This window comes from Syngnathoides biaculeatus, chromosome 2, assembly GCF_019802595.1.
Source record: "Syngnathoides biaculeatus isolate LvHL_M chromosome 2, ASM1980259v1, whole genome shotgun sequence".
In the NCBI taxonomy this organism is placed as follows: domain Eukaryota; kingdom Metazoa; phylum Chordata; class Actinopteri; order Syngnathiformes; family Syngnathidae; genus Syngnathoides; species Syngnathoides biaculeatus.
The window spans coordinates 32,580,871-32,605,198 of record NC_084641.1 but is presented as its reverse complement, the minus strand read 5'-3'; the positions used below and the strand labels follow the sequence as shown (position 1 = coordinate 32,605,198).

The window sequence follows — 24,328 nt, the reverse complement described above, 5'->3', positions numbered from 1 at the left end:
TCACGCCTTCACTGCATGTTAAGGTTACAAGGATGGCATTTCAAATTGATTTCATTGATCAGAGAAAAGTACCAGGTAAACTAAACAAATCCATTATGAGTGGGTTTTTATATTTTAAATAGAACAAGTAGTGAAGAATTTTTTTTTAACATGATTATGTTATGACACTGAACACTGAACAGTATGCAGAATTATTTTGTCGTACCAGGGCAGCAACAACTGCCAGGGACAAATTCTTTGGGCATTGTTACATACTTGGCCATTAAAGCTGATTCTGATTATTTTTATCTGTGACACCATTTACCAAATTTTCAAATCACAACAAAGATAGGTTGATGGATGTTGTGAGGGAGGACATGAGGACAGTGGGTGTTAGAGAGGAAGATGCACGAGATAGGCTTAGATGGAAAAAGATGACACGCTTTGGCCACCCCTAACAGGACAAGCCGAAATGAAAAGAAGAACAAAGCTAGATGCGAACGTGCAGCCACTCATGAAAACTAGTGTCAAAGTCCTGCATTTAGCGAGACATTGAGATTTTGTCTGGTCACATTGTTCAATATGTAGCAGGCCTTCAAGTGCAAGTTAGTCAAGACTGTATGTATGAATAATGCCCCTGCTGGTTGGAGCCAAGTTATGAACTCTAATGTCAACTTAATGATTTTTATGTCCATCCCTAGTTACTAGAGCCTAATTTACTCATTTACATGACAACCCTTGTGAGGATAAGCAGCTTGTAAAATGGGTGGATGGATGATGCAAATGCTAATTTTCAATCGCATTTGGTGCTAATAATTTGACAAACATATTCAGGACACATTGCCACAAGGCCAGCAGCAGGAATAAATCTAAATATAAAGCTGACTTGACAATTAGTTCATTCTGTGTGTTTGTTACAGTCATTCCCTCCTTGACACTGTTCATTTTAATGCATACTGTGGTTCATTCTGTCCATTTGCCAGACAGTGTATGCATCTCTCAAGCTCAGTGGGCGTTCCAGCATATTATGGAAGCCCTTGTTTGTTCCGCAGTGATAATAGTGCCTCTCCTTACATATGCACAACAAAAAATGCCCTGGCCTTCGAAACGTGCTGCTGCTTAGAGAATTTGATGTCATGGCTGGAGCTCATAGTTTATGGCGGCACAGAGGCCCCTATATATTCAGGACTCCTTTTGATTTTGAAAAATGCTGACCATTTAGTGCAGAAAAATAACTCTGGTTGGGCAATGGGTACCTGAATCCTGGGATCATCTTGGCAAACCCTATGACCTTCTGGATGCTGTAGGAGACTAGGTCGGCCAGATGGGGCAGCATGGACAGCTTGGTGTCCTCCTCGCTAGAGTCTGGACTGCTTGCGCCGTCCTGGTACATCATCAACAGGTTGTTCAAGTTCATCTTGGTGTCTAGAGACTCTGCTTGGTACAAGGTAAGATTAGGAGGCCAGGGGGAATAAGGAAGTGATTAAAAGAAGGCATTTGGGACAGAGGTAAAACAAAGTAAGGAAAAGGAAAATCACAGATCACAATATTGAGTAGTCTGCATGGAAGAACTTCATTACCTGAAATTTGACAGATCAGGAAGAATATATATACCAAATGAATTTGAGCATTTCCATTTTTTTTTAAATGATCTTGCAATGTATGTTTTTAGTAATTCTAGTAAGCTGAATTTTATGTGTATGCACTTTGATTTTAATATTTTGAATCATAAAAAGCACATTGAATTATATTTTCTATGACTTTACCCTACATAAATTTTCCTTGCCTGATTTCTCCAGTCATAAATTTCAGCCGAATAGGAACAATGTTTATTTAACATGCTGGTGATTAGAATGTCATTCTTCAATTATGCAGATATTTTGTTTTTGCATGCATGTATCATTACAGCATCTCATGAAACTACAATTCAGAACTCAATAAACTGTAGTTTATTTTAGTTTTATTATTAATTTTCATAATGTTAAAGTTAATGATGTAATGTGTAACTTCTAAGTCTGTACAATGAGTAAAAGTTTTAAGCTGTTACTGTTGAACAGCAACAGAGACTTCTCATTTATTACTTCTTGAAAGAGAAATGGTCTTTGCCCTGATAACACTGTGATGTGACGGTATCATATCGAGTGCGACTACTACTACTGTCGCGCTTGACGGAAGTAGGAACTTACCAGGTGAGTGATTGAAAGAGTCAGAGGAAGCATCAGACAGAGAGTGAAGGGAGGCGGCTCTGCTGGCGCTGCGTGTTACTGGACCTTCACGCACTGGAGGCTACATGGAGACACAAAAAAAGATCATCGAGCAAAAAACACTTAAGTAAATTTCTCCTCTGTTGGCAGAATATGTTTGTACCATATGCCACATTGTGTTTATGCCATAGCACGTTTTAAAAACAAACACTACGTATCGATCTACAGGATGAAATTTTTTTTCAACCCCAATTTTTCCATCTTAAAACATAGTCCAATTATCGTCATTGGAACTGCATTTTGATGTGGACAAAGAATATAAATTACCAGAAGATGACAGTTTTGGCAAAGCCATTACTGATTGTCATTGAGGAAAATAGTTGAAAACTGCAAAAGGAAGTGAACCTTGCGTGGTAGATAGGTTGAATGATTTGCAAGAATAGAGCGATATTTTAGTGTCGCAGTCTGATTCATGTGAGTGACTCATGCTCACTGAGAGACAGATTCTCTTTTTCTGTTGGCAACAACATTCCTTGACCTCATCATGTGCACATTCTCAAAGTAAAGCGCTAAGATGGACTTTGTGAATTTGTGGGATCTTTATTTACTAGTAACCATTCCACATTTGATTTCTCATCCTTAATTCACCCCAGTCTTCAAGTGGTCTTCATTCTTCATTATATTTACTACTTGTAAGGTAGTAATAACACACATCAGCTCATTTGGCAATGTCTGTCATCACAGTTGCTTCAGTAAAGGACTAAAAGTGAAGTGGCCTCACCCTAAAACGGGAAAAGTCTGAATAGGATGCATCATAAGTCTTGTGGTGAGCCTCCACCAAGGAAGAGATGATCTGGGCCTGCTCGTCGTTGAGTCGAGGTCTCGATGCCTCTTTGGCCGCCTCCTCCTCCTTCCTTTTCATTATCATTTCCTTCTTCCTCTGCACCTCTTCATCTGTGAGGATGACTGCAAGGCCAGACAAAATACATACACAAATGTCTTTATTTCCCATCAAAATTTGACCTTTGCAATCTGTCAATCAAATTTTAAATCTGGACAAAGTCAATACATAGAAAAAATAATGTTTCAATCTATTATTTACTATATTTAATGGGTCCTAACACAATAATCGAATGTGTCAGTCAAATAAAGGAAAAAAAATAAAAATCTACAGCTCATACAATATAAAGTACTCCATAGAGTACATTTTACTCAGTACACTATGCATAAAATATGGCTTTCTCCATCAAATACATGTGTGCAATGCACCAAAAATATCTCAGCTAACAATTTTCATGCTGTATGGGAATGCATACGAATTCAATGCTTCTCAACTTCGGTTACACAAAAACATTATGAACATTAGGACTCCACTTTCAACTAGATTGTGCATACTTGACGGTTTAAGCGTAACCAACCTTCCTAATAAATACATACAATCATTACTCGCCGCATTAACTACTCCTAAGCGAGCAATCCTATTAGACTAGGAAAACAAACAAGCCATGAACATTATTGAGCGGCTAAATCTCATTATAGAATATACAGAGTTAGAAGTATCAGCAGAACGAAAAAAAAAAAAAACAATTACAGTGAAGAAAATAAGTGTTTGAATACCCTGATCTATTGCAAGTTCTCCCACTTAGAAATCATGAAGGGGTCTGAAATTTTTTCATGCCCACTGTCAGAGAGATAATCTAAAAAGAAAAATCCAGAAATCACAATGTATGTTTTTTATTGATTTGTGTGATACAGCTAAAAATAAGTATTTGAACACCTGTCTATCAGGTAGAATTCTGACCGTCAAAGACCTGTTAGTCCGCCTTTAAAAGTCCACCTCCAAACCATGCATTATCCTGAATCAGATACACCTGTGTGAGGTCCACCCCATACAATCAGTAAGACTCAAACTTGTAACATGGCCAAGACCAAAGAGCTGTCCAAAAACACCAGAGACAAAATTGTACAACTCCACACAGTAGAAAGGGCTACGGAGAAATTGCCAAGATGCTTGGTGAAATAAGGTCCACTGTTGGAGGAATCATTGGAAAATGGAAGAAGCTAAACATGACTGTGAATCTCAATCGGAGTGGAGCCCAATGCAAGATATCATCTCGTGGGTCTCAACGAAGGGCCAAGTCTATAAAACAGTGGTGAGGCCAGCTATGATGTATGGATGAGAGACGGTGGCACGGAAGAAACAACAGGAAGCAGAACCTGAGGTAGCAGAAATGAAGATGTTCAGGTTCTCGCTCAGAGTGAGCAGGTTGGATAGGATTAGAAATTAGCTCATTAGAGGGACAGCCAAAGTTGGATGTTTTGGAGACAAGGCTCATGAGAGCAGACTTTGATGGTTTGGACATGTCCAGAGGCGAGAGAGTGAGTATATTGGTATAAGGGTGCTGAGGATGGAGCTCCCAGGCAAAAGAGCGAGAGGGAGACCAAAGAAAAGGTTGATGGAAGTGGTGAGGGAAGATGGAAAAAGATGACACGCTGTGGAGACCCCTAATCAGGACAAGCCAAAAGGAAAAGAAGAAGAACAGAGCTCGATGCGAACGTTCAGACACTCATCAAAACTACGATCCTTAGAAAGGTGAGGAATCTGCCCAGAACTACATGACAGGACTTGGTCAATGACCTGAAAAGAGCTGGAACCACCGTTTCCAAGGCGACTGTTTGTAATACACTAAGACGTCATGGTTTGAAATCTTGCACGGCACAGAAATTTCCTCTGCTTAAACCAGCACATGTCAAGGCCCATCTTAAGTTTGCCAATAACAATTTGGGTGATACAGAGGAGTCATGGGAGAAAGTTTTGTGGTCAGATGAGACCAAAATGGAACTTTTGGGTCATAATTCCACTAAACATGTTTGGAGGAAGACAAATGATGAGTTCCATCCCAAGAACACCATCCCGACTGTGAAGCATGGGGTACCTAAACCCAATAGAAAATCTTTGGAGGGAGCTGAAACTTGTTTGTCAGCGACAGACCAGTAACCTGTCTGATCAAGAGAAGATCTTTGTGGAGGAGTGGGCCAAAATCCCTCCTGCAGTGTGCTCAAACATGGTGAACAACTACAGGAAACGTTTTTCCTTTGCTGCTGCTAGCACTGCTGTCTTTCATTGTACCCATGGCAAAGAAAGTACTAGGGAAAAAAATCTTGAGAAGCACTCGCGAATGTGCGTGGTCACACGAAGACTGTCTGCTTAACTTAAAGTGGGCAGTGGCTTGTCTCGGCATCACTCCGTGTGCATTCGCCATCGCTTGGCTTGACTCGGCTACCCCATCAACATGGGTTAAACTTTGCTCAGGTGTTTGGACCCCAAGAATCAGAGCAAACACCAAGGCATTTTTTATGGTGATTTTTATTTTTTGGGGTCGAAGTCCGATTTGTACAACCCTCGAGTTGTTCAAACTCCTTGGTTCCACTGTGTATATTGTATATCTTTCTTCTAAGAAATAGAGATTTTTTGGGGGGAGGGGGGAGATTGTTAAGATGTATGTCAAATTCTTTATGGCTTTGTATGAAATTACTGACACATTAAGGTAATTTATTTCCTCAACAGGAGCCCCTTTGGATAGCAGACTAGTAGGTTTGAAATTGGTGAGAGTTAGTGTAGTCATTATCACTATTTCCCCAAGGAATAGCATCTGCTGTAAAGATAAAGGAAAATCAGTCAACACCTCATTGCTTCAAGACAAAGCAAACCAAACGTGACAGAACCTTGTTACATTAACCATGTCTAAGGTGAGTCAATAAATCATGCTCATCCCACTTCTGACAACTTGGTGACATTATATTATTTTTAATTATTATTATAGATAATAATAATAATACATTTAATCAGGTGCGTTGTGTACATTGTCAGATCAAAATTATTCTGAGACACCTTGTGTCATTTGTCAAGCCCCTAAAAATAGAGGCCACCCATTTTTAATAAACATAGCAAAGCTGAAACTTACATCTTGAATGTTTTGTATCCATTGTGGAAAGCTCACAAAAAAACTCAACTCTCCAAATACGTACTTGGAATAAGAAAGATTTAATAATCCTACTATGCCACCTAATTGAATATGAATTACCATTTTGGATTCTAAAATTTAACTGTTTATTTTCAAAATATATATAACCACACATACTGGAGAACAGACAATAGTGACGTATCAGTTCTTGCTGGTAAAGGATTCGGATTAAGGTTTGTTTTGGCCTATTTTATATACAATAAGCATGTATTTCCTGCAAGAAGATGTGTCATCTCTTCATATGGCTCATACAGCTGGTGTTGGATGTTTAAGTGCCTTTTGCCTTATTCATGTGGCGAGAAGTGTGCCACAGTGAAGACGGTCGAATAGTTTATAGACAGTGTTTATGGTTACTATTTTAGGTTGGACACGATGAAGGGCTCTCTGGGGAAATTGCTAGCAATGCGTGCCATTTCAGCATGTCGCACACCATTACAGTATATTACTTTGGAACCTTATATGCACAACTTTCACCATTCATTACAGACTGCAAAATCGTGAAATAAAAAAGTGCCTGATGGAATGGCGCTGTACTCAAGGAAATTAAATTCCAATAATACCGACTTGTCATTTGTCTATTGCTTGATTGTTAATGTTTTGGCATTATCATGTTGACATTTATCCATCAATGTTCTGTAAATCTTAATTATATCAACAAAATTAGGTCTACTGCTTAATCATAAATATTATGGGATTATTATGTTGACATTTATAAATCAACAAAATGATGATGGATGGATGGATGGATATTGCATAACATCTCCCATCTTTGCAAGATATGAGGTCATACATTCATCATATTTTCAAACAGCCATGATTCCTGAAGTAAAAGTACAGTAGGTAAGGTAAGTTTGTTTCGGCTTGTACCGTTAGGGGTCGCCACAGCGTAACATCTCAGATGAACGCTCATATTTGTTTGGCACAGTTTTTACGCAAGTATAGTACGGAAACATCTTTAAATGCCCGAATTTTACGTTAAAAAAAGCTTTTCAAGTCAACAATTCTTTACATAATACAAAATAGATGAGTCAGAGACAAGCGATCAAAACAGAGTTTAAGTCACTGTGATTTGACAAGCGCGATGGCCCTCGCAAATTTGCACAGTCGAGCACGAAAATTCACGCACGTAAAATTTGTTATGAGTAGAAAAAAAATTGATATTGAAAGACGTCACTTATTTTGTGTAGTCTTGACAATTTACTTATTTGATTCCTGGCTTTAGCGTGACGAAAGAAGCTATACGGGAAGTTGAGCGAATAATTGTTTACATCGGAGACAACTGCATCCGGCTTCCGCATCAAACCCACGCTTTCTCGTCATCGGTTCATGCTACCTCTGAATGCTACAGAAAATTGATAAACCTTTGGAATTATCTTTCGAAAAACAAAGGATGGCAGTAGTATAAGTGCAGCTTGTCAGCTGCCAACTTTGATGGATGCCCATTACGCAGGAAAGACTTTGTCTACTGTCGGAAAATCTACACCCCGTGCAGGGCAGAGGCAAAAGATTTGCCAGGAATGGTTTTCTAAATTCAAGTGGCGCATATTGAGGGACTCAACTTTTTTCTGCAAATGGTGTATTGACAGTGGAAGAAAAAAATGTTCTGACACGCTGAAAATCCATCGGTGTCGCCGAAGTTGGATGCCTTCGTGAAGCATCACTAGACAGCTGATCACAAGTTTGCTGCAACTGCAAAGACGTAGTTGACGTAGAACGTGGCTTCAGCAGGCATAACATTGTCAAGACGTACTTAAGGAACTGTCTCAAAACAGAAAGTGTAAATGAACTGTTAATCGTTAAAATTGAAGATCCTGAAGAATAATTGTTTGATTTTGATACAAGTTTCTGTAAATGGGTGAGCAGTAAAAACAGGAGAATCTTTACGGCAGGAATCTTGCAAAAACCTAAGTGTTGAACAGTGTTGTTGTTTGTTTTCTACAATCAGGAGTAAAGAAGAGGATTGAGAAACTTTTTTATTTTTATAAAACATCTCTGTCATTCTTAATGTTTATTAGATTCAGTTACCAATAAAAATATAATTCCTTGTATCACATTTCCATCTGAAAGTTATTTGTATGCATGTAACCTGAAGAACAAGAAAGAGTATTAGTCATGTTAGTAGACCGCAATTTGACCGGCATGTGATTGGCAATTTTTTGTCTGTGATTATAGAAAAGCGGCTAGTGAAAATTTATTTTGGAGAAAAAAAAAAAAAGATGATGAAAAAAGGCTAGTTAGGGCCCTGAGTTATGCCAAAAGCGCATGTTCAGAGCTTCGTCACGTACGGCAAGCGCATTTACGTTGAAAGTCATCAACATCACGAGCCATGTCAAAGGAAATTCAGTTTCACTGAAAACATTTCTGGGATATAACACAGGTAATGTTTTAGTATCTAATTGACCCCTCCGTGGATATTGCGCAATCCACGTCACTGACCAATCAGAGGCCAGAGATCTGCATAGACCAAAGCCCGTTTTTGCTCCCGCCATTTTCTCTGACAACATTGAATGGTCCAGTATAGGTTTCGTTAGCGTTTTCTCGCGTATTTGGGTTATTTAGCAAAAAATATGGTTAAGAGGTGTAGTCACGGACTTTGTAATAGTGACGACAGGTATCCTGAAAGGCTAGTTGGTGGAGTTCGATTCGTACCCTTTCCAAAACCGAAGACCCAGTACGAAAAATGCCTTAGATGGATCAAACTTTCTGGAAGTCCGCATCATCAACTAAATCCATCTAATATCAACCGGAACACATATGTTTGCACGAATACAATATACAATACATGTCTCGTATAAATGAATTCGAAGTTCTTCGCTAGCATAACACTGCTGCGTGTGAACGATTGACACACTTATTCTTTGTTGAGCGATATTTAGCGATGATCGGACTGCACAAACGTATTGATTTCTTGCTGGCTCGCGGCCAGAAGCTTAACCAGACGGTGTTTGCATGAAGATATGCCCTAAATTTGATTTTTAATACACGTCTCGTATAAATGAATGAGACGTTCTCCGCTGGCATAACACTGCTACGTGTGAACGATTGACACACATATTCTTTGTTGAGCGATATTTAGCGATGATCGGACTGCACAAACGTGTCACTTTCTTGCTGGCTCGCGGCCAAAGCTTAACCAGACTGTGTTTGCACGAAGATATGCCCTAAATTTGATTTTTAATACACGTCTCGTATAAATGAATGAGACGTTCTCCGCTAGCATTATATTGCTACGTGTGAATGATTGAATGAAATCAGAAGCATGGCGTCTCTCTCAGTTAAGAATGTATTGTATTTAGAATCTATAATATATCGTTGATTTGAATGAAATCAGAAGCATAGAGTCTGTCTCAGTTCAGAATGTATTGTATTGTATTTGCCATTTTTACTGTTTGTCTTACGTGAGCGCACGTGGCGTGACGTCACTTCAGGAGGCGTGGTTAAGTGCCCTGTACGGAGGGGTCAATTATAATAAGTATGCGATTGTGATTTACTTTGACTTGATCTAAGTTCTAACGTTAGACTAACGTATAGTCCATATGTCAAAATGCAAATGGTCATTTTCCCCGTGGTACGCGTTGTCTTGAAGTTGAAAACTTTTCCCTTCTACATATATAGATCAGAGGTCACCAACGTGGTGCCCATGGGCAAATGGTAGACCGCGAAGACCATATAAGGCGCCCGCAAGGTATGTTCTAAAAATACCATAGGCCACAAAGTGCTACCATTAGTGATTTTAAATTCTGAATCTGACTTGCTTACGTGAATTAAAATTTTGAAATATCTGTGATGTCATTTACTACAATAAATTAAAACGAAAATATTTTATGTACGTATAATGAACTGAGTCTGAAATTTGACCAAACAGGTCACGTAGCCCTTCATACGATTGGTGCTCACGAAGTAGTTGTAAGCCTCAAAAGGGTTGCTGAGGCCTGATATAGAGCATCTACTGCTAGCTTTCATTAATGGATTGACAATAGATACCGCCGTAAATTACACTAGATTATAACAATACATCATGATTGCCAACAGGAGTGTTTGTTACAAGGTATCGCTAGTTTGTTGCCACTAACGCCAATTAGGTTGAACTAAACTTTCAGCATGTTCAAAACATTGCGGGTATAGACTGTTCGTGTTTATTCCTTGACGGGCCAGTGCATTTAACTTTCCTTCAGATAAAGTTTCTCAGATCAAGAATTTTTCTTGATGAAAAATTTTAAATATCATTTTATATCATGTTCTACTAATACGAGTTGAAATTGGAAATTAACATTTCTGAGTTTGAAATTTTTGTTTTAGTTATGTATTTGTTTATTTTATTTTAAAATTTACAGTTATGTTATATTAATCCAGTAAGTTATTTTAAGGTCTTGAGATTTCATCCCTAATCACACCCGGACATTTTTCAAATACAAGTGACTGCAGTTGTGACATGCACAATATGATAAATACCATTAAGTAATTTTTTTCTTGCAGAAAACTCACCTAACCCTAAAGAAGAGCATTAATGGGTGTAGATGAAAACGCTACCACCAATTTGAAGACAAAAATAAAATGTCTGGCCTTCCGAACATGTGCTCTTTCCAATTATTGGTAAGCGGGAGGTTGGCTGGGAAATGGGCTAGTGGATGTGACTGCTGTTTGTAGATTTTAAAATGACTTAAAATAAAATCAATTATAGTCAGAGCACTCTGTGCAACAGAAAGGCCTCTGGCAAGATCAGGCAGGCCTGTGGGGACAGTCTCCATATCAACAATGGTGGACAGAATACATTAGTGCTTTTGACCATTTCTAGGAATTGTTCTTTTTGTGAATGACTGCATAAAATACAGCAGTTAACAACAACAACAAGGAAAACTGTTTGGGTTGATCAGGCTTAAGAAAAGCTATACTTCCACTAACCTAAGGTTAGAATTTGGTAACTAATTGAGCCCATCTACCTGCTGAGAAGAAGAGTTGTTTTTTTTTTTCCTTTTTAATTTGAGGAAGGAAGCCATTATTGTCCTGTATTGTCAATACAAACAGTGTGCATCACATTTCTCCATTTTGTTCGAACAACACCAATTATTTTTTCAAAGACAGCTAAATACTTCATATATACATTTTATTGCACGAAAATGCTACCTTTTCACAGTCATAACTTCATGCTTAATGTTTAGGACAATGTGTACAACTGAAAATCTGTTTTTCCCTGGGGTGAGGGGGAGAATTCAAAACCAGGCTTATACCTTTTGTATGATAAACAGGTATTCTGGAATTAATTATGTTCAATAGTCTAAGTAATTCAAATTAAATCCTTTAATATTAAAGATTCTTGATTGGCCCATACAACATTCCTCAGCCAAGTTCCGCAACACATGCTCTAAAAGTTTTTGCATAATCCTTAGTAAAGGTAAACATCATTAGCTTGACTAGGTAGTCGTATAACAATGACACACATCAGTGCTTACCATACAAAGCTACTAAAAACACTTTAGACAACTGGGCCATGTATTGATGACTCTAGGAGTCACTTTAGGGTGTAATGCACTGACCCCCGAATCCCTCTGCTCATGTCATCATTTTAACTCTCTGCCACAGTGACTGATTACCCATGAAGCGCTCAACTCTGTAGAGAGACAGCATGACCACTAGACAGACCACAACTGCCAAAAAGCGCAAGACCCAGAGCCATAAGGGCACATAGCTTACATAGATATGAGGTGGCCAGTCTTTCTTATCTAAAGACAAACCTGCTACTACTTGCTATAAACAAAAAAATTTGAACTTTACATTTTTTAAATTGGTTTACACGCAAGTAATATGACCATTTTAAATTGCGAGTCACAATATTGTGAAAATGATTGCCGAAGACGAGTAAGTCTTACTAACTGACAAATAATACTCATTGAGAACAGTTCGCAATAATTATTTTGAATTCAGGTCTTGCTATTTATACTAAACTGTTTCCCTGAAGTCTGTAAACAACTGATTGAAGTGGCTTTTGAATGATTGCTCTCTGGACTCTAGAACCACAGTAACAGTGTTACATAACCACATGATGTGGATGTCAAAAACAAGAACACCAACACTTTGCGACACAGCCTTTAAAAGGCTTCTGAAAGAATCTGTCCACCTAGCTTATTTGGGTTTCATCTCTTTTGACCTGTCCTCATTAATTAGACTTTGACTGGCCATCCAAATTCACCCATGCAGCCTCATGCCAGCAGCACACAATAAAACTTCTTGCTGGGGGACTGGTGAAAAGGCACAGTTTGGTCAGTGTTTGGCTACCCTACAGACACTTTTGAGCCAGTTGGTCTGTCGCCGAGATCGAGCCCACGACAGCATTGTTAAGGCATTGATTTACAAAACCAAACCAACATCTTGAGAAGCCCAAAGCACTTACTTGGAAAAAATAAACGTTTACGATTTTAAAGTGACTAATTGGATATGGTTATGTGGTAACCTCAACAGGAGCGCTTTAAGGGAGGCCTATTATGGAGGAGAAAAATCAATTTCAAAACCAGGATAAAATAATTAGCCAGGAACATGAAAAGCCGTTAGCCAGTTAGCTCTTTTTAGCCCATCTCACGATATGTAGTTTAACAAAGAAATCAGCAATGCTGAAAACATAACATTGTTGAGCTGGTGGATAACCATATTTGCAAGTATTAGACTACAGTCATAGCAAGCCCAAAATTCATCAGCCTTGCCATTTTTTGAGACACACAACGGATGTGGTACCATCTTTGATTGGAATTTCAGCCATCTCCCCCTCTGTATACTGATTTCAGGATTTTAGAACATGCGGCTACATTTTTTTTTTTTATTTGTAAAAAGTTAGTGTGTCCTCCCCATCTGATTTAGGACAATTTTGGATCGTTGAATCCAATAACGTCGTCGGTTTCTCTTTGTCAGGTCAGATTTTTACGTTTAGTTTATTTTTTTAAAATACGACTCTTACTAAATAAAATATATTTTCGTGATGTCAGTTTTTTTTTTAATATTTGTAATGTGAATGTTATGAGAGAAAAAATTCTAACAGTTTATTAATCAAATATTACATACGTCACTTACTGAAAATTGAATAGGAGACTGATAAAAGCAAGTAACCTTCAGACTATATTTAACTTTGAATTTTTATATGATATCTTACAAGGAAGGAGGGTGCATTTCCAGTTTGAAAACCTCTGTTGTAAAATGAATGTGGCCATAGTTCACAAAGTTAATCGGAATGAGCAAAGCCAATGTGACAGTTGGATTGAGTAAATGGATATTTTCCCAAACAGCTACAAAATCTCAGATAATGATCTTGATCAATCTAATATTTCGTCAAAGGGCTATTAGAGATGTGACAAGGGCCGTCAGTCAGTATTCAACATTTTTGGGAATCCATTCTTGTATTGATTAGGCCATCGATCAATCAAAAATGTATTTATGTATTTTGCATTAGCATGTATTGCTAAATCCACCCATCCATCCAGTTACTTGCCTGCTTATCCTCACTCAAGGTCGCGGGCTTGGTGGAGCCTATCCCAGCTGACTCTGGGCAAGAGGCAGGGTACTCACTGAACCCAGCTAATTGCAGGGGACATATAAACAGACAACCATTCACATTCACTATCACTTCGAGAGGTAATTTGGAGTTTTCAATGAAAGATTAGATGCATGTTTTGGGGATATGGAAGGAAACCTGAGGACCCGGAGACACAGAACTTGAAAACTCCACACAGGCAAGGCTGGATTCAAACCTGGGTCCTTAGAACTACGAACTGTGAGGCAAATGTGCTAAACAGTCATCCTTCATGGCCCTTACTGCAAAATACTTCTTAATAATAAAAATATTCAAAATAAGTATTTGAACACCCTGCTATATTGCAGGTTCTCCCACTTAGAAATCATGGAGGGGTCTGAAATTTTCATCATAGGTGCATGTCCACTGTGAGAGATAATCTAAAAATAAAAATCCAGAAATCACAATATATGATTTTTTAACGATTTATTTGTGTGATACAGCTGCAAATAAGTATTTGAACACCTGAGAAAACCAATGTTAATATTTGGTACATTAGCCTTTGTTTGCAATTACGGAGATCAAACATTTCCTGTAGTTGTTCAACACGTTTGCACACACTGCAGGACGGATTTTGGCCCACTCCTCCATACAGATCCTCTCTTGATCAGACAAGTTTCTGGGCTGTCGCTGAGAAACACGGAATTTCAGCTCCCTCCACAGATTTTCTATTGGGTTTAGATCTGGAGACTGGCTAGGCCATACCAGAACCTTGATGTGCTTCTTACTGAGCCACTCCTTGGTTTTCCTGGCTGTGTGCTTCAGGTCATTGTCATGTTGAAAGACCCAACCACGACCCATCTTCAATGCTCTGACTGAGGAAGAGAGGTTGTTCCCCAAAATCTCACAATACATGGCTGCGGTCATCCTCACAGTGCAGTCGTCCTGTCCCATGTGCAGAAAAACACCCCCAAAGCATGATGCTACCACCCCCATGCTTCACAGTAGGGAAGGTGTTCCTGGGATGGAAATCATCATTCGTCATCCACCAAACACGGTTAGTGGAATTATGAACAAAAAGTTCAATTTTGGTCTCATCTGACCACAAAACCTTCTCCCATGACTCTCCTCTGCATCATCCAAATGGTCATTGGCAAGCTTAAGACGGGCCTTGACATGTGCTGGTTTAAGCAGGGGAACCTTCTGTGACATGCATGATTTCTAACCATGACGTCTTAGTCTTTTGCCAACAGTCACCTTGGAAACGGTGGTCCCAGATCTTTTCAGGTCATTGACAAAGTCCTGTCGTGTAGTCCTGGGATGATTCCTCAACTTTCTAAGAATCATTGAGACCACACGAGGTGATATCTTGCATGGTCTTTGAGGGTCAGAATTCTAGCTGATAAACAGGTGTTCAAATACTTATTTACAACTGTATCAGACAAATAAATCGTTAAAATAATCATACATTGTGATTTCTGGATTTTTCTTTTTAGATTATATATCTCACAGTGGAGATGGATCTGTGATAAAAATTATAGACCCCTCCATTATTTCTAAGTGGGAGAACTTGCAATATTGCAGGGTGTTCAAATACTTATTTTCTTCACTGTATATATTTTTACCAACTTGAACTTTTATTTGGTATTGTTTAAAGATGAAGCAATATCAAATGAGACGGACTGATATAGTCCTTTTTGGGTACTGATGAATGTGAAGGACTCGTGGAAGGACTAGTGGAATAATCTCTACTTCAAACACTGCTACAGGTAGACCTACATCAATTAAGGGTATTCTTACTACAGCTAAAATTTGCGATTATTTTCGTAACAGACTGAACTGACTATAATTTTTGCCAAAAATAGATTATGGTTCAGTTCCTGGTTTGGTCAGTAAGGTCAGAAAATAGGAACAAATATTGATCATTTTCAATAGTAAAAGCAGATGTTTCAAAACGTCTGATTTTGATTATTCACAAAAGATAACCAGTCTGTTTTCATGGAGGAATACAGAAATCAGATAATATTTACTGATGAGACACTGAAATCAGAGGATTTGGACAATATACAGAATGGCTCTAAAGGAGTAATCAATTATCAAAATAGTTGTTGATTAACTTGGTAATGCAGCCCTATGGGGGGCACAAACCAGTGCAATCTGTAGGCCGGTCCCAAGCCCGGATAAATGCAGAGGGTTGCTTCGGGAAGGGCATTCGGCATAAAAACTGTGCCAAACAAATATGAGCGTTCATCTAAAGAATCCCATACCGGATCGGTCGTGGCCCGGGTTAACAACGCCCGCCCCTGGCACTGCTAACCTGCAGTGCGTCGGTGGAAATTCAGCTACTGTGGGTCGAAGACAAAGAAGAGGAGGAAACCGGATCCATTGTCAGAAGAAAAAGAGGAATGCACAGAGCCTACAACTGAGTGTAGGGACTTTGAATGTTGGGACTATGACAGGAAAAGCTCAGGAGTTGGGTGACATGATGATTAGGAGAAAGGTTGATATTCTGTGCATCCAAGAGAGCAGGTGGAAAGTTAGTAAGGCTAGAAGATTAGGAGCAGGGTTTAAATTATTCTACCACGGAGTAGATGGGAAAAGAAATGGAGTAGGGGTTATTTTAAAGGAAGACGTGGCTAAGAATGTCTTGGAGGTGAAAAGAGTATCAGATCGAGTGATGAGACTAAAATTTGAAATTGAGGGTGTTATGTATAATGTGGTTAGCGGCTATGCCCCACAGGTAGGATGTGACCTAGAGTTGAAAGAGAAATTCTGGAAGGAACTAGATGAAGTAGTTTTGAGCATCCCAGACAGGGAGAGAGTTGTGACTGGTGCAGATTGTAATGGACATATTGGTAAAGGAAACAGGGGCGATGAAGAAGTGATGGGTAAGTACGGCATCCAGGAAAGGAAATTTGAGGGACAGATGGTGGTGGACTTTGCAAAAAGGATGGAGATGGCTGTAGTGAACACTTATTTCCAGAAGAGGGAGGAACATATAGTGACCTACAAGAGCGGAGGTAGAAAAATGCAGGTGGATTATATTTTGTGCAGACGATGTAATCTGAAGGAGGTTACTGACTGTAAAGTAGTGATAGGGGAGAGTGTAGCTCACAGCATAGGATGGTAGTGTGTAGGATGACTCTGGTGGTGGGTAGGAAGATTAAGAAGACAAAGGTAGACCAGAGAACCATGTGGTGGAAGCTGAGAAAGGTTGTGCGGCCTTACGGAAAGAGGTGAGACAGGCCCTTGATAGACAGCAGAAGCTCCCGGAAGACTGGACTACGACAGCCAAGGTAATCAGAGAGACAGGCAGGAGAGTATTTGGTGTGTCTTTTGGTAGGAAAGGGGAGAAGGAGACTTGGTGGTGGAACCCCAAAATACAGGGAGTCATACAAGGAAAGAGATTAGCGAAGAAGAAGTGGGATACTGAGAGGACTGAGGAGAGGCGAAAGGAGTACATCGAGATGCGACGTAGGGCAAAGGTAGAGGTGGCAAAGGCTAAACAAGAGGCATATGAAGACATGTACAGCAGGTTGGACACGAAAGAAGGAGAAAAGGATCTCTACAGGTTGGCCAGACAGAGGGATAGAGATGGGAAGGATGTGCAGTAGGTAAGGGTGATTAAGGATAGAGATGGAAATGTGTTGACTGGTGCCAGTAGTGTGCTAAATAGATGGAAAGAATACTTTGAGAAGTTGATGAATGAAGAAAATGAGAGCGAAGGAAGAGTTGAAGAGGCAAGAGTGAAGGACCAGGAAGTGGAAATGATTACTAAGGGGGAAGTCAGAAAGGCACTACAAAGGATGAAAAATGGAAAGGCAGTTGGTCCTGATGACATACCGGTCGAGGTATGGAAGCAATTTGGAGAGATGGCTGTGGAGTTTTTGACCAACTTCTTCAACAGAATACAAGCGGGTGAAAAGATGCCTCAAAAATGGAGGAAAAGTGTTCTAGTTCCCATTTTTAAGAACAAAGGGGATGTTCAGAGCTGTGGGAACTATAGAGGAATAAAGTTGATGAGCCACACAATGAAGTTATGGGAAAGAGTAGTGGAGGCTAGACTCAGGACAGAAGTAAGTATCTGCGAGCAACAGTATGGTTTCATGCCTAGAAAGAGTACCACAGATGCATTATTTGCCTTGAGGATGCCAGTGAAAAAGTACAGAGAAGGTCAGAAGGAGCTACATTGTGTCTTTGTGGATCTAGAGAAAGCCTATGACAGAGTACCAAGAGAGGAACTGTGGTACTGCATACGTAAGTCTGGTGTGGCAGAGAAGTATGTTAAAATAGTACAGGACATGTATGATGGCAGCAGAACAATGGTGAGGTGTGCCTTAGGTGTGACAGAGGAATTTAAGGTGGAGGTGGGACTGCATCAGGGATCAGCTCTGAGCCCCTTCCTGTTTGCAGTGGTAATGGATAGGCTGACAGATGAGGTTAGTCTGGAATCCCCTTGGACAATGATGTTCGCAGATGATATTGTGATATGCAGTGAAAGCAGGGAGCAGACAGAGGAACAATTAGAAAGATGGAGGCGCGCACTGGAAAGGAGAGGAATGAAGATTAGCCGAAGTAAAACAGAATATATGTGCGTGAATGAGAAAAGTGGAGGGGGAAGAGTGAGGCTACAGGGAGAAGAGATGGCGAGGGTGGACAACTTCAAATATTTAGGGTCAACAATCCAGAGCAATGGTGAGTGTGGTAAGGAAGTGAAGAAACTGGTCCAAGCAGGTTGGAACAGCTGGCGGAAGGTGTCTGGTGTGTTATGTGACAGAAGTGTCTCTGCTAGGATGAAGGGCAAAGTTTACAAAACAGTGGTGAGGCCGGCCATGATGTACGGATTAGAGACGGTGGCACTGAAGAAACAACAGGAAGCTGAACTGGAGGTGGCAGAAATGAAGATGTTGAGGTTCTCACTCGGAGTGACCAGGTGGGTTAGGATTAGAAATGAGCTCATTAGAGGGACAGCCAAAGTTGGACGTTTTGCTGACAAGGTTCGAGAGAGCAGACTTCGATGGTTTGGACATGTCCAGAGGCGAGAGAGTGAGTATATTGGTAGAAGGGTGCTGAGGATGGAGCTCCCAGGCAAAAGAATGAGAGGAAGACCAAAGAGAAGGTTTATGGATGTGGTAAGGGAAGACATGAGGGCAGTTGGGGTTAGAGAGGAAGATGCAGGAGATGGGCTAAGATGGTAAAAGATAACACGCTGTGGCGACCCCGAACGGGACAAGCCGAAAGGAAAAGAAGAATAAGATTAACTTGGTGTATTTGTCAATAAATCAGTTTATCGTGACACCTCAAAGTGTAACAGCACTCTGTAAAACAGTACTATGCAGTTCACTTTGCATGGGACAGTAACTCACCTTTGCTTACAGATAATACTGTAGTGACATTACCCACTAACAGCTTCAATCATATCTCAGGTTTGGAGTAATTTCAGTTTCACCATTGAATACGACACGACACGACAAGGGGGTCAAAACTTGTGACAGACATTTTACGGTCTTGTAAGCGTTGCTTAAAACATCTCCTGTACTTAAGAAACAAGCAATATGACTAAGCTTCTCCAGTGTTCATATCCTGATAAAACACTTGTTGGACACAGAGACACACTATACAAACAACTGGAAAAAGTAACACCAGTGAAACAAAAAGTGTCTCCTGCAAATTCTTTTGAACACACATACTGTGCCACTTAAAATAAACAATAGAAAATTACCCACACAGTGGGAGCCTTTATTGATAGATTTGCAGCCCTTTGCTGTGCTCGAAAACGTGTGGTTTGGTTACCTAATGAAAAGGCACAACCCTTTAAACAGTTTGAAAAAGCATGTGTCATCTTGGTCATGCCTGAAGAGTTTCAATTTGAAACTATTTGATTTTGGCAAGCTCATGAGACGTAGTGTCATCAAAATTGAAGAAGAAATGTTCACTAAAGAGAAAAAAAGGCCCACAATAACCATAGTGCTTCTCATTTCTGTCTTTGTCAGCCCAGGATTAGGACACCCAGAAGTATTAACTAAACGAGTTTTTGCCACTACTTTGTTGAAATGTGTTTACAAAAGTGTGCTACATCTTCTAATGAATAACAACAGATATAATGGTGTCGCCATGAAGGTTGGTTCTTCCCTTTACTTACACTTTACTATGCTTCCTTTCAATGTATTCTCTTAATGTCCCTCACTATTTGTCACGGCAAGCGGTTAACTTGGCTCACTTCAGACATCATCTCGAACAACTGTTGTAACTCATTAGGTCTAGGAATATACCGTTATATTTGGATCTTTTTCTTTTCATCCATTCAGTATGGTTTTTGCATTGCATACATACACTGCATTTGATTCTATAGATGTAGTGTGTCTGTGTGGTTCCCGATGAAGGTCTAACAACAAGATTAAATCCCATGTAGGTATCACTTTGTCGCTAGCACCATCCAACCCAGACCCTATTAGCCTAATGTACACACTAACTTAATTAATATAAATTCCACAGAGTGCAATTCAAATGCTGTCTTGAGGTGACATGGAGTATTTAATGTGGACTTATTTCTTTACGGTTCTTAAAGAGCGGACGTTATTTAGACATGATTACTAGACTTTACATCGATCTGATTGGTGTTTTGCAAAACACATTTACTGTGTGTCGCTGTGCTATAAAACCACTTTACTTTTGCCCTTATTATATATATATATATATATATATATATATATATATATATATATATATATATATAATATATATATATATATATACACACACACACACAAATATTTTTGAAGATAGTCAGTGTAAGGTACAGAAGTACAGTGATGAAAATAATATTTGAACACCCTGCTATATTGCAAGTTCTCCCACTTAGAAATCATGGAGGGGTCTGAAATTTTCATTGTAGATGCATGACCACTGTGAGAGAGATAATCTAAAAAGAAAAATCCAGAAATCACAATGTATGATATTTTTAACGATTTATTTGTGTGATACAGCTGCAAATAAGTATTTGAACACCTGAGAAAACCAATGTTAATATTTGGTACAGTAGCAATTACAGAGGTCAAACATTTCCTGTAATTTTTCACCAGGTTTGCACACACTGCAGGAGGGATTTTGGGCCACTCCTCCACACAGATCTCTCGATCAGACAGGTTTCTGGGCTGTCGCTGAGAAACACGAAGTTTCAGCTCCCTCCAAAGATTTTCTATTGGGTTTAGGTCTGGAGACTGGCTGGCCACTCCAGAACCTTGATATGCTTCTTACGGAGCCACTCCTTGGTTATCCTGGGAGTGTGCTTCGGCTCAATGCCATGTTGAAAGACCCAGCCACGACCCATCTTCAATGCTCTGACTGAGGGAAAGGGGTTGTTCCCCAAAATCTCACAATACATGGCTGCGGTCATCCTCTCCTTAATACCGTGCAGTCGTCCACTCCCCTGTGCAGAAAAACACCCCCAACACATGATGGTACCACCCCCATGCTTCACATTAGGGAATACTGTTCTTGGGATGGAATTCATCATTTGCCTTCCTCCAAACATGGTTAGTGGAATTATGACCAAAAAGTTCAATTTTGGTCTCATCTGACCACAAAACTTTCTCCCATGACTCCTCTGTATCATCCAAATGGTCATTGGCAAATTTAAGACGGGCCTTGACATGTGGTGGTTTAAGCAGGGGAACCTTCCGTGCCATGCATGACATCAAACCATGACGTCTTAGTGAATTACCAACTGTCATCTTGGAGACAGTGGTCCCAGCTCTTTTCAGGTCATTGATCAAGTCCTGTCGTGTAGTTCTGGGCTGATTCCTCAGTTTTATAAGGATCATTGAGACCCCATGAGGTGATATCTTGCATGGCGCTCCACTCTGATTGAGATTGACCGTCATGTTTAGCTGCTTCCATTTTCTAATAATTGCTCCAAACAGTGGACCATTTTTCATAAAGCTGCGTGGCAATTTCTCCGTAGCCCTTTCCAGCCATGTGGAGTTGTACAATTTTGTCTCTGGTGTCTTTGGACAGCTCTTTCGTCTCAGCCATGTTAAAAGTTTCAGTCTTACTGATTGTATGGGGTGGACAGGTGTCTTTATGCAGCTAACAACCTCACACAGGTGCATCTGATTCAAGATAATACATGGAGTGAAGGTGGACTTTTAAAGGCGGACTAACATGCCTTTGAGGGTCAGAATTCTAGCTGATCGACAAGCGTTCAAATACTTATTTGCAACTGTATCAGACAAATTGTTGGAAAAAAAAAATCATACATTGTCATTTCTGGATTTTTATTTTTAGATTCTCTCTCACAATGGACATACACTTGCGATGAAAATTTCAGACCCCTCCTCTAAGTGGGAGAACTTGCAATATTGCAAGGTGTTCAAATACTTATTTTTTTCACTGTATAGACAGTAAATGACAAAATTATTTAATTAGATATTGCCCTATCGTGTGATCGGATTGGTGATTGTTTTTTTTTTTTTTAAATACTCTGAGCGGTGGTTGGTCCCAAAAATCCCTACCGTGTAAAACCTGAAGATTTTTCTATCAACAAGTTAAATGGTTATGCTCACACTCTTTCATCATGCCAATGTCAATGCAGCGCTTGAGACGACAGGCTTGGCAGTGACGTCGGTTGTCTTTGGTGATGGTGCAGCTTCCATTGAACGGGCAGGTGAAGGCGGCTTTACGCTTCATACTGCGCCTAGCCAAGCGAAACATGAGATTGGTTACACTCATGGTGAGCCATTTATTAACCATTGCAGTTGAATGGTACAACGCGAATAAAACTATGACATTATGTATGCACAGTCATGCAATGCCAATCAAGGCTTTTGAACTGAATTGATTTCATATAGAATTTGTGATACATTATTATCCCTGTCAATGGAAATAAGATCAATGAGTGAAAAAGTGGGAGTATCTGAAAAACACTAAACTTTTGATGATACAAATGAATAATGTAGCAGAGAAGCAGAAACAAATGAGATCTGCGAACAATAAAAGGTAAGTACTCAGTGAGGAAATTAAGGTTGGTTCATTAATATCATCATCATTCTCGATCACAATTAATGCAGAAGAGTCACTGTTTATTATGTTAAATTATAGTTTTTCCAAGCAACCCACTATTTGACAGTACTAATAATGGACAATCATGCAAAGATTAGAAGAGTTACAGACTTGGGCTGTGTTCACAATCGAAACACATTGCAATTGCGCAAATAGGTTTTGTTGTTGTCGTCGTGTGTGACCAGTATCACCTGTCGCCTGGTGTGCACTAAACACTAACACAGTCAAATTAGGTTGTGATTTTACACGTTTTTTGGGCAACTTTAGTTTGATGATAAATGCCCGTCTAGATGCCAAGCAAACAACCACCAAATATGTGCACCATGGGTCTTTTCGTCCATTCACAATGTGTAAACATAGCCTAAATTATTTTAACTGGGATTTACACCAAGAATGGATGTTTGACGAAATGTCTCTGGTCAGCTACATGGAAAATCCTCTCAGGGATCAAGTTCATTGTTAACAAATAATAGTTAAAATAATAATTAAGAAAGATTAAAATGAACTAGTTGTTTCACACACAAACTAATTGAGACTGATCAAGAGCACCTAGCCTGGTTGCAATCCAGTATTGCGCTCCATTTGTCATCAATTGCTTCAAGACATTAGTAATCAACAGTCAATTCCACAATCAACATAATCATCCACCCTTCCCCTATTCATGCATTCAAAGTGAACGTTAGGACATGAATAATCCATCCTCATTACTGACCTGAAAAACCCCTTGCAACCCTCACAAGTCATAGCATTGAAGTGGAAGCCAGTGGCCTTGTCACCACAAACCCCACAGATTCGCGGGGCATTGCGATCAAAGTCATCTGGTCCTGACACAGATGTAGTAACCGTCATGGGCTCCATCACTGTAGAAACAAAGAGGGAGAGAGAGAAAAAAGTTTGTTCTACTCACTATTGAACAGTTAAACTAAAAGCAAGCATTATGAATGTCCGCAACCCAAGATTTAAATTAACAATATTGGTTTCCAATCAGCAGTGTGCTGTAGCAAAAATTTAAGCATGGGACTGGTCAGATGATCCGATGTTTTCCCCCTTTTATGAAAACAGGTGCTTGCTTATTAGCATATTAACTATGACCAAGTCTCATGATACACCTGCTATTACCTGAATGAGTCAGCAGTGACTGGTGTAAACACGCAAATGATGTTTATTTAAAAGCTGGAAGCACACTTGATGATTAATGAATAAAGTTCCAAGAAGTATAAATGTAAATAAAAATGGATTATTTTTTTCGTTAACGTTTCCTCACCTATCTAAAAAAAATAAAAATAAAGACTGGGAACTTTAATTGGTATGCATTTGTTCTTAGAATCTGGGAGAATAAACCTTATTTACTCAGTTGAGCTTTCAAATATAGGCAAAGCTAGGATTTCCAATTTGCTACTTTTACTGTTTTCAGTATTTGAATTCAGACTTTGCTTGAAGGAGCATAAAAAGGCATGGTCGAAGTGTTAAAAAAAAAAAAAAGAGAGAGGGAGTTGAATCGTAAGAACCACATCGGTACAGTTGCGGTCAGATGAAACAATCTTGGCACACCGTTGACATCATCA

The 24,328-nt window shown here is 39.5% G+C and overlaps 1 protein-coding gene across 3 annotated transcripts in view; it reads right to left on the bottom strand.

Moving 5' to 3' along the window:
• The window catches only part of LOC133490830 (vitamin D3 receptor A), a 98,768-nt gene that overhangs the window by 12,829 nt on the left and 61,611 nt on the right, over window positions 1-24,328 (bottom strand). For 2 of the 3 annotated variants that reach the window (XM_061801381.1, XM_061801390.1), the window contains exons 2-6: window positions 23,476-23,623; window positions 22,268-22,398; window positions 2,965-3,149; window positions 2,166-2,265; window positions 1,236-1,416 (exon numbers count right to left, since the gene is read on the bottom strand). In XM_061801381.1, coding sequence (XP_061657365.1) covers window positions 1,236-1,416; window positions 2,166-2,265; window positions 2,965-3,149; window positions 22,268-22,398; window positions 23,476-23,621 — 743 coding nt within the window. In that variant the 5' untranslated portion in view covers window positions 23,622-23,623. The remainder of the gene's footprint in view (window positions 1-1,235; window positions 1,417-2,165; window positions 2,266-2,964; window positions 3,150-22,267; window positions 22,399-23,475; window positions 23,624-24,328) is intronic. The other variant, XM_061801398.1, reaches the window with a different exon arrangement.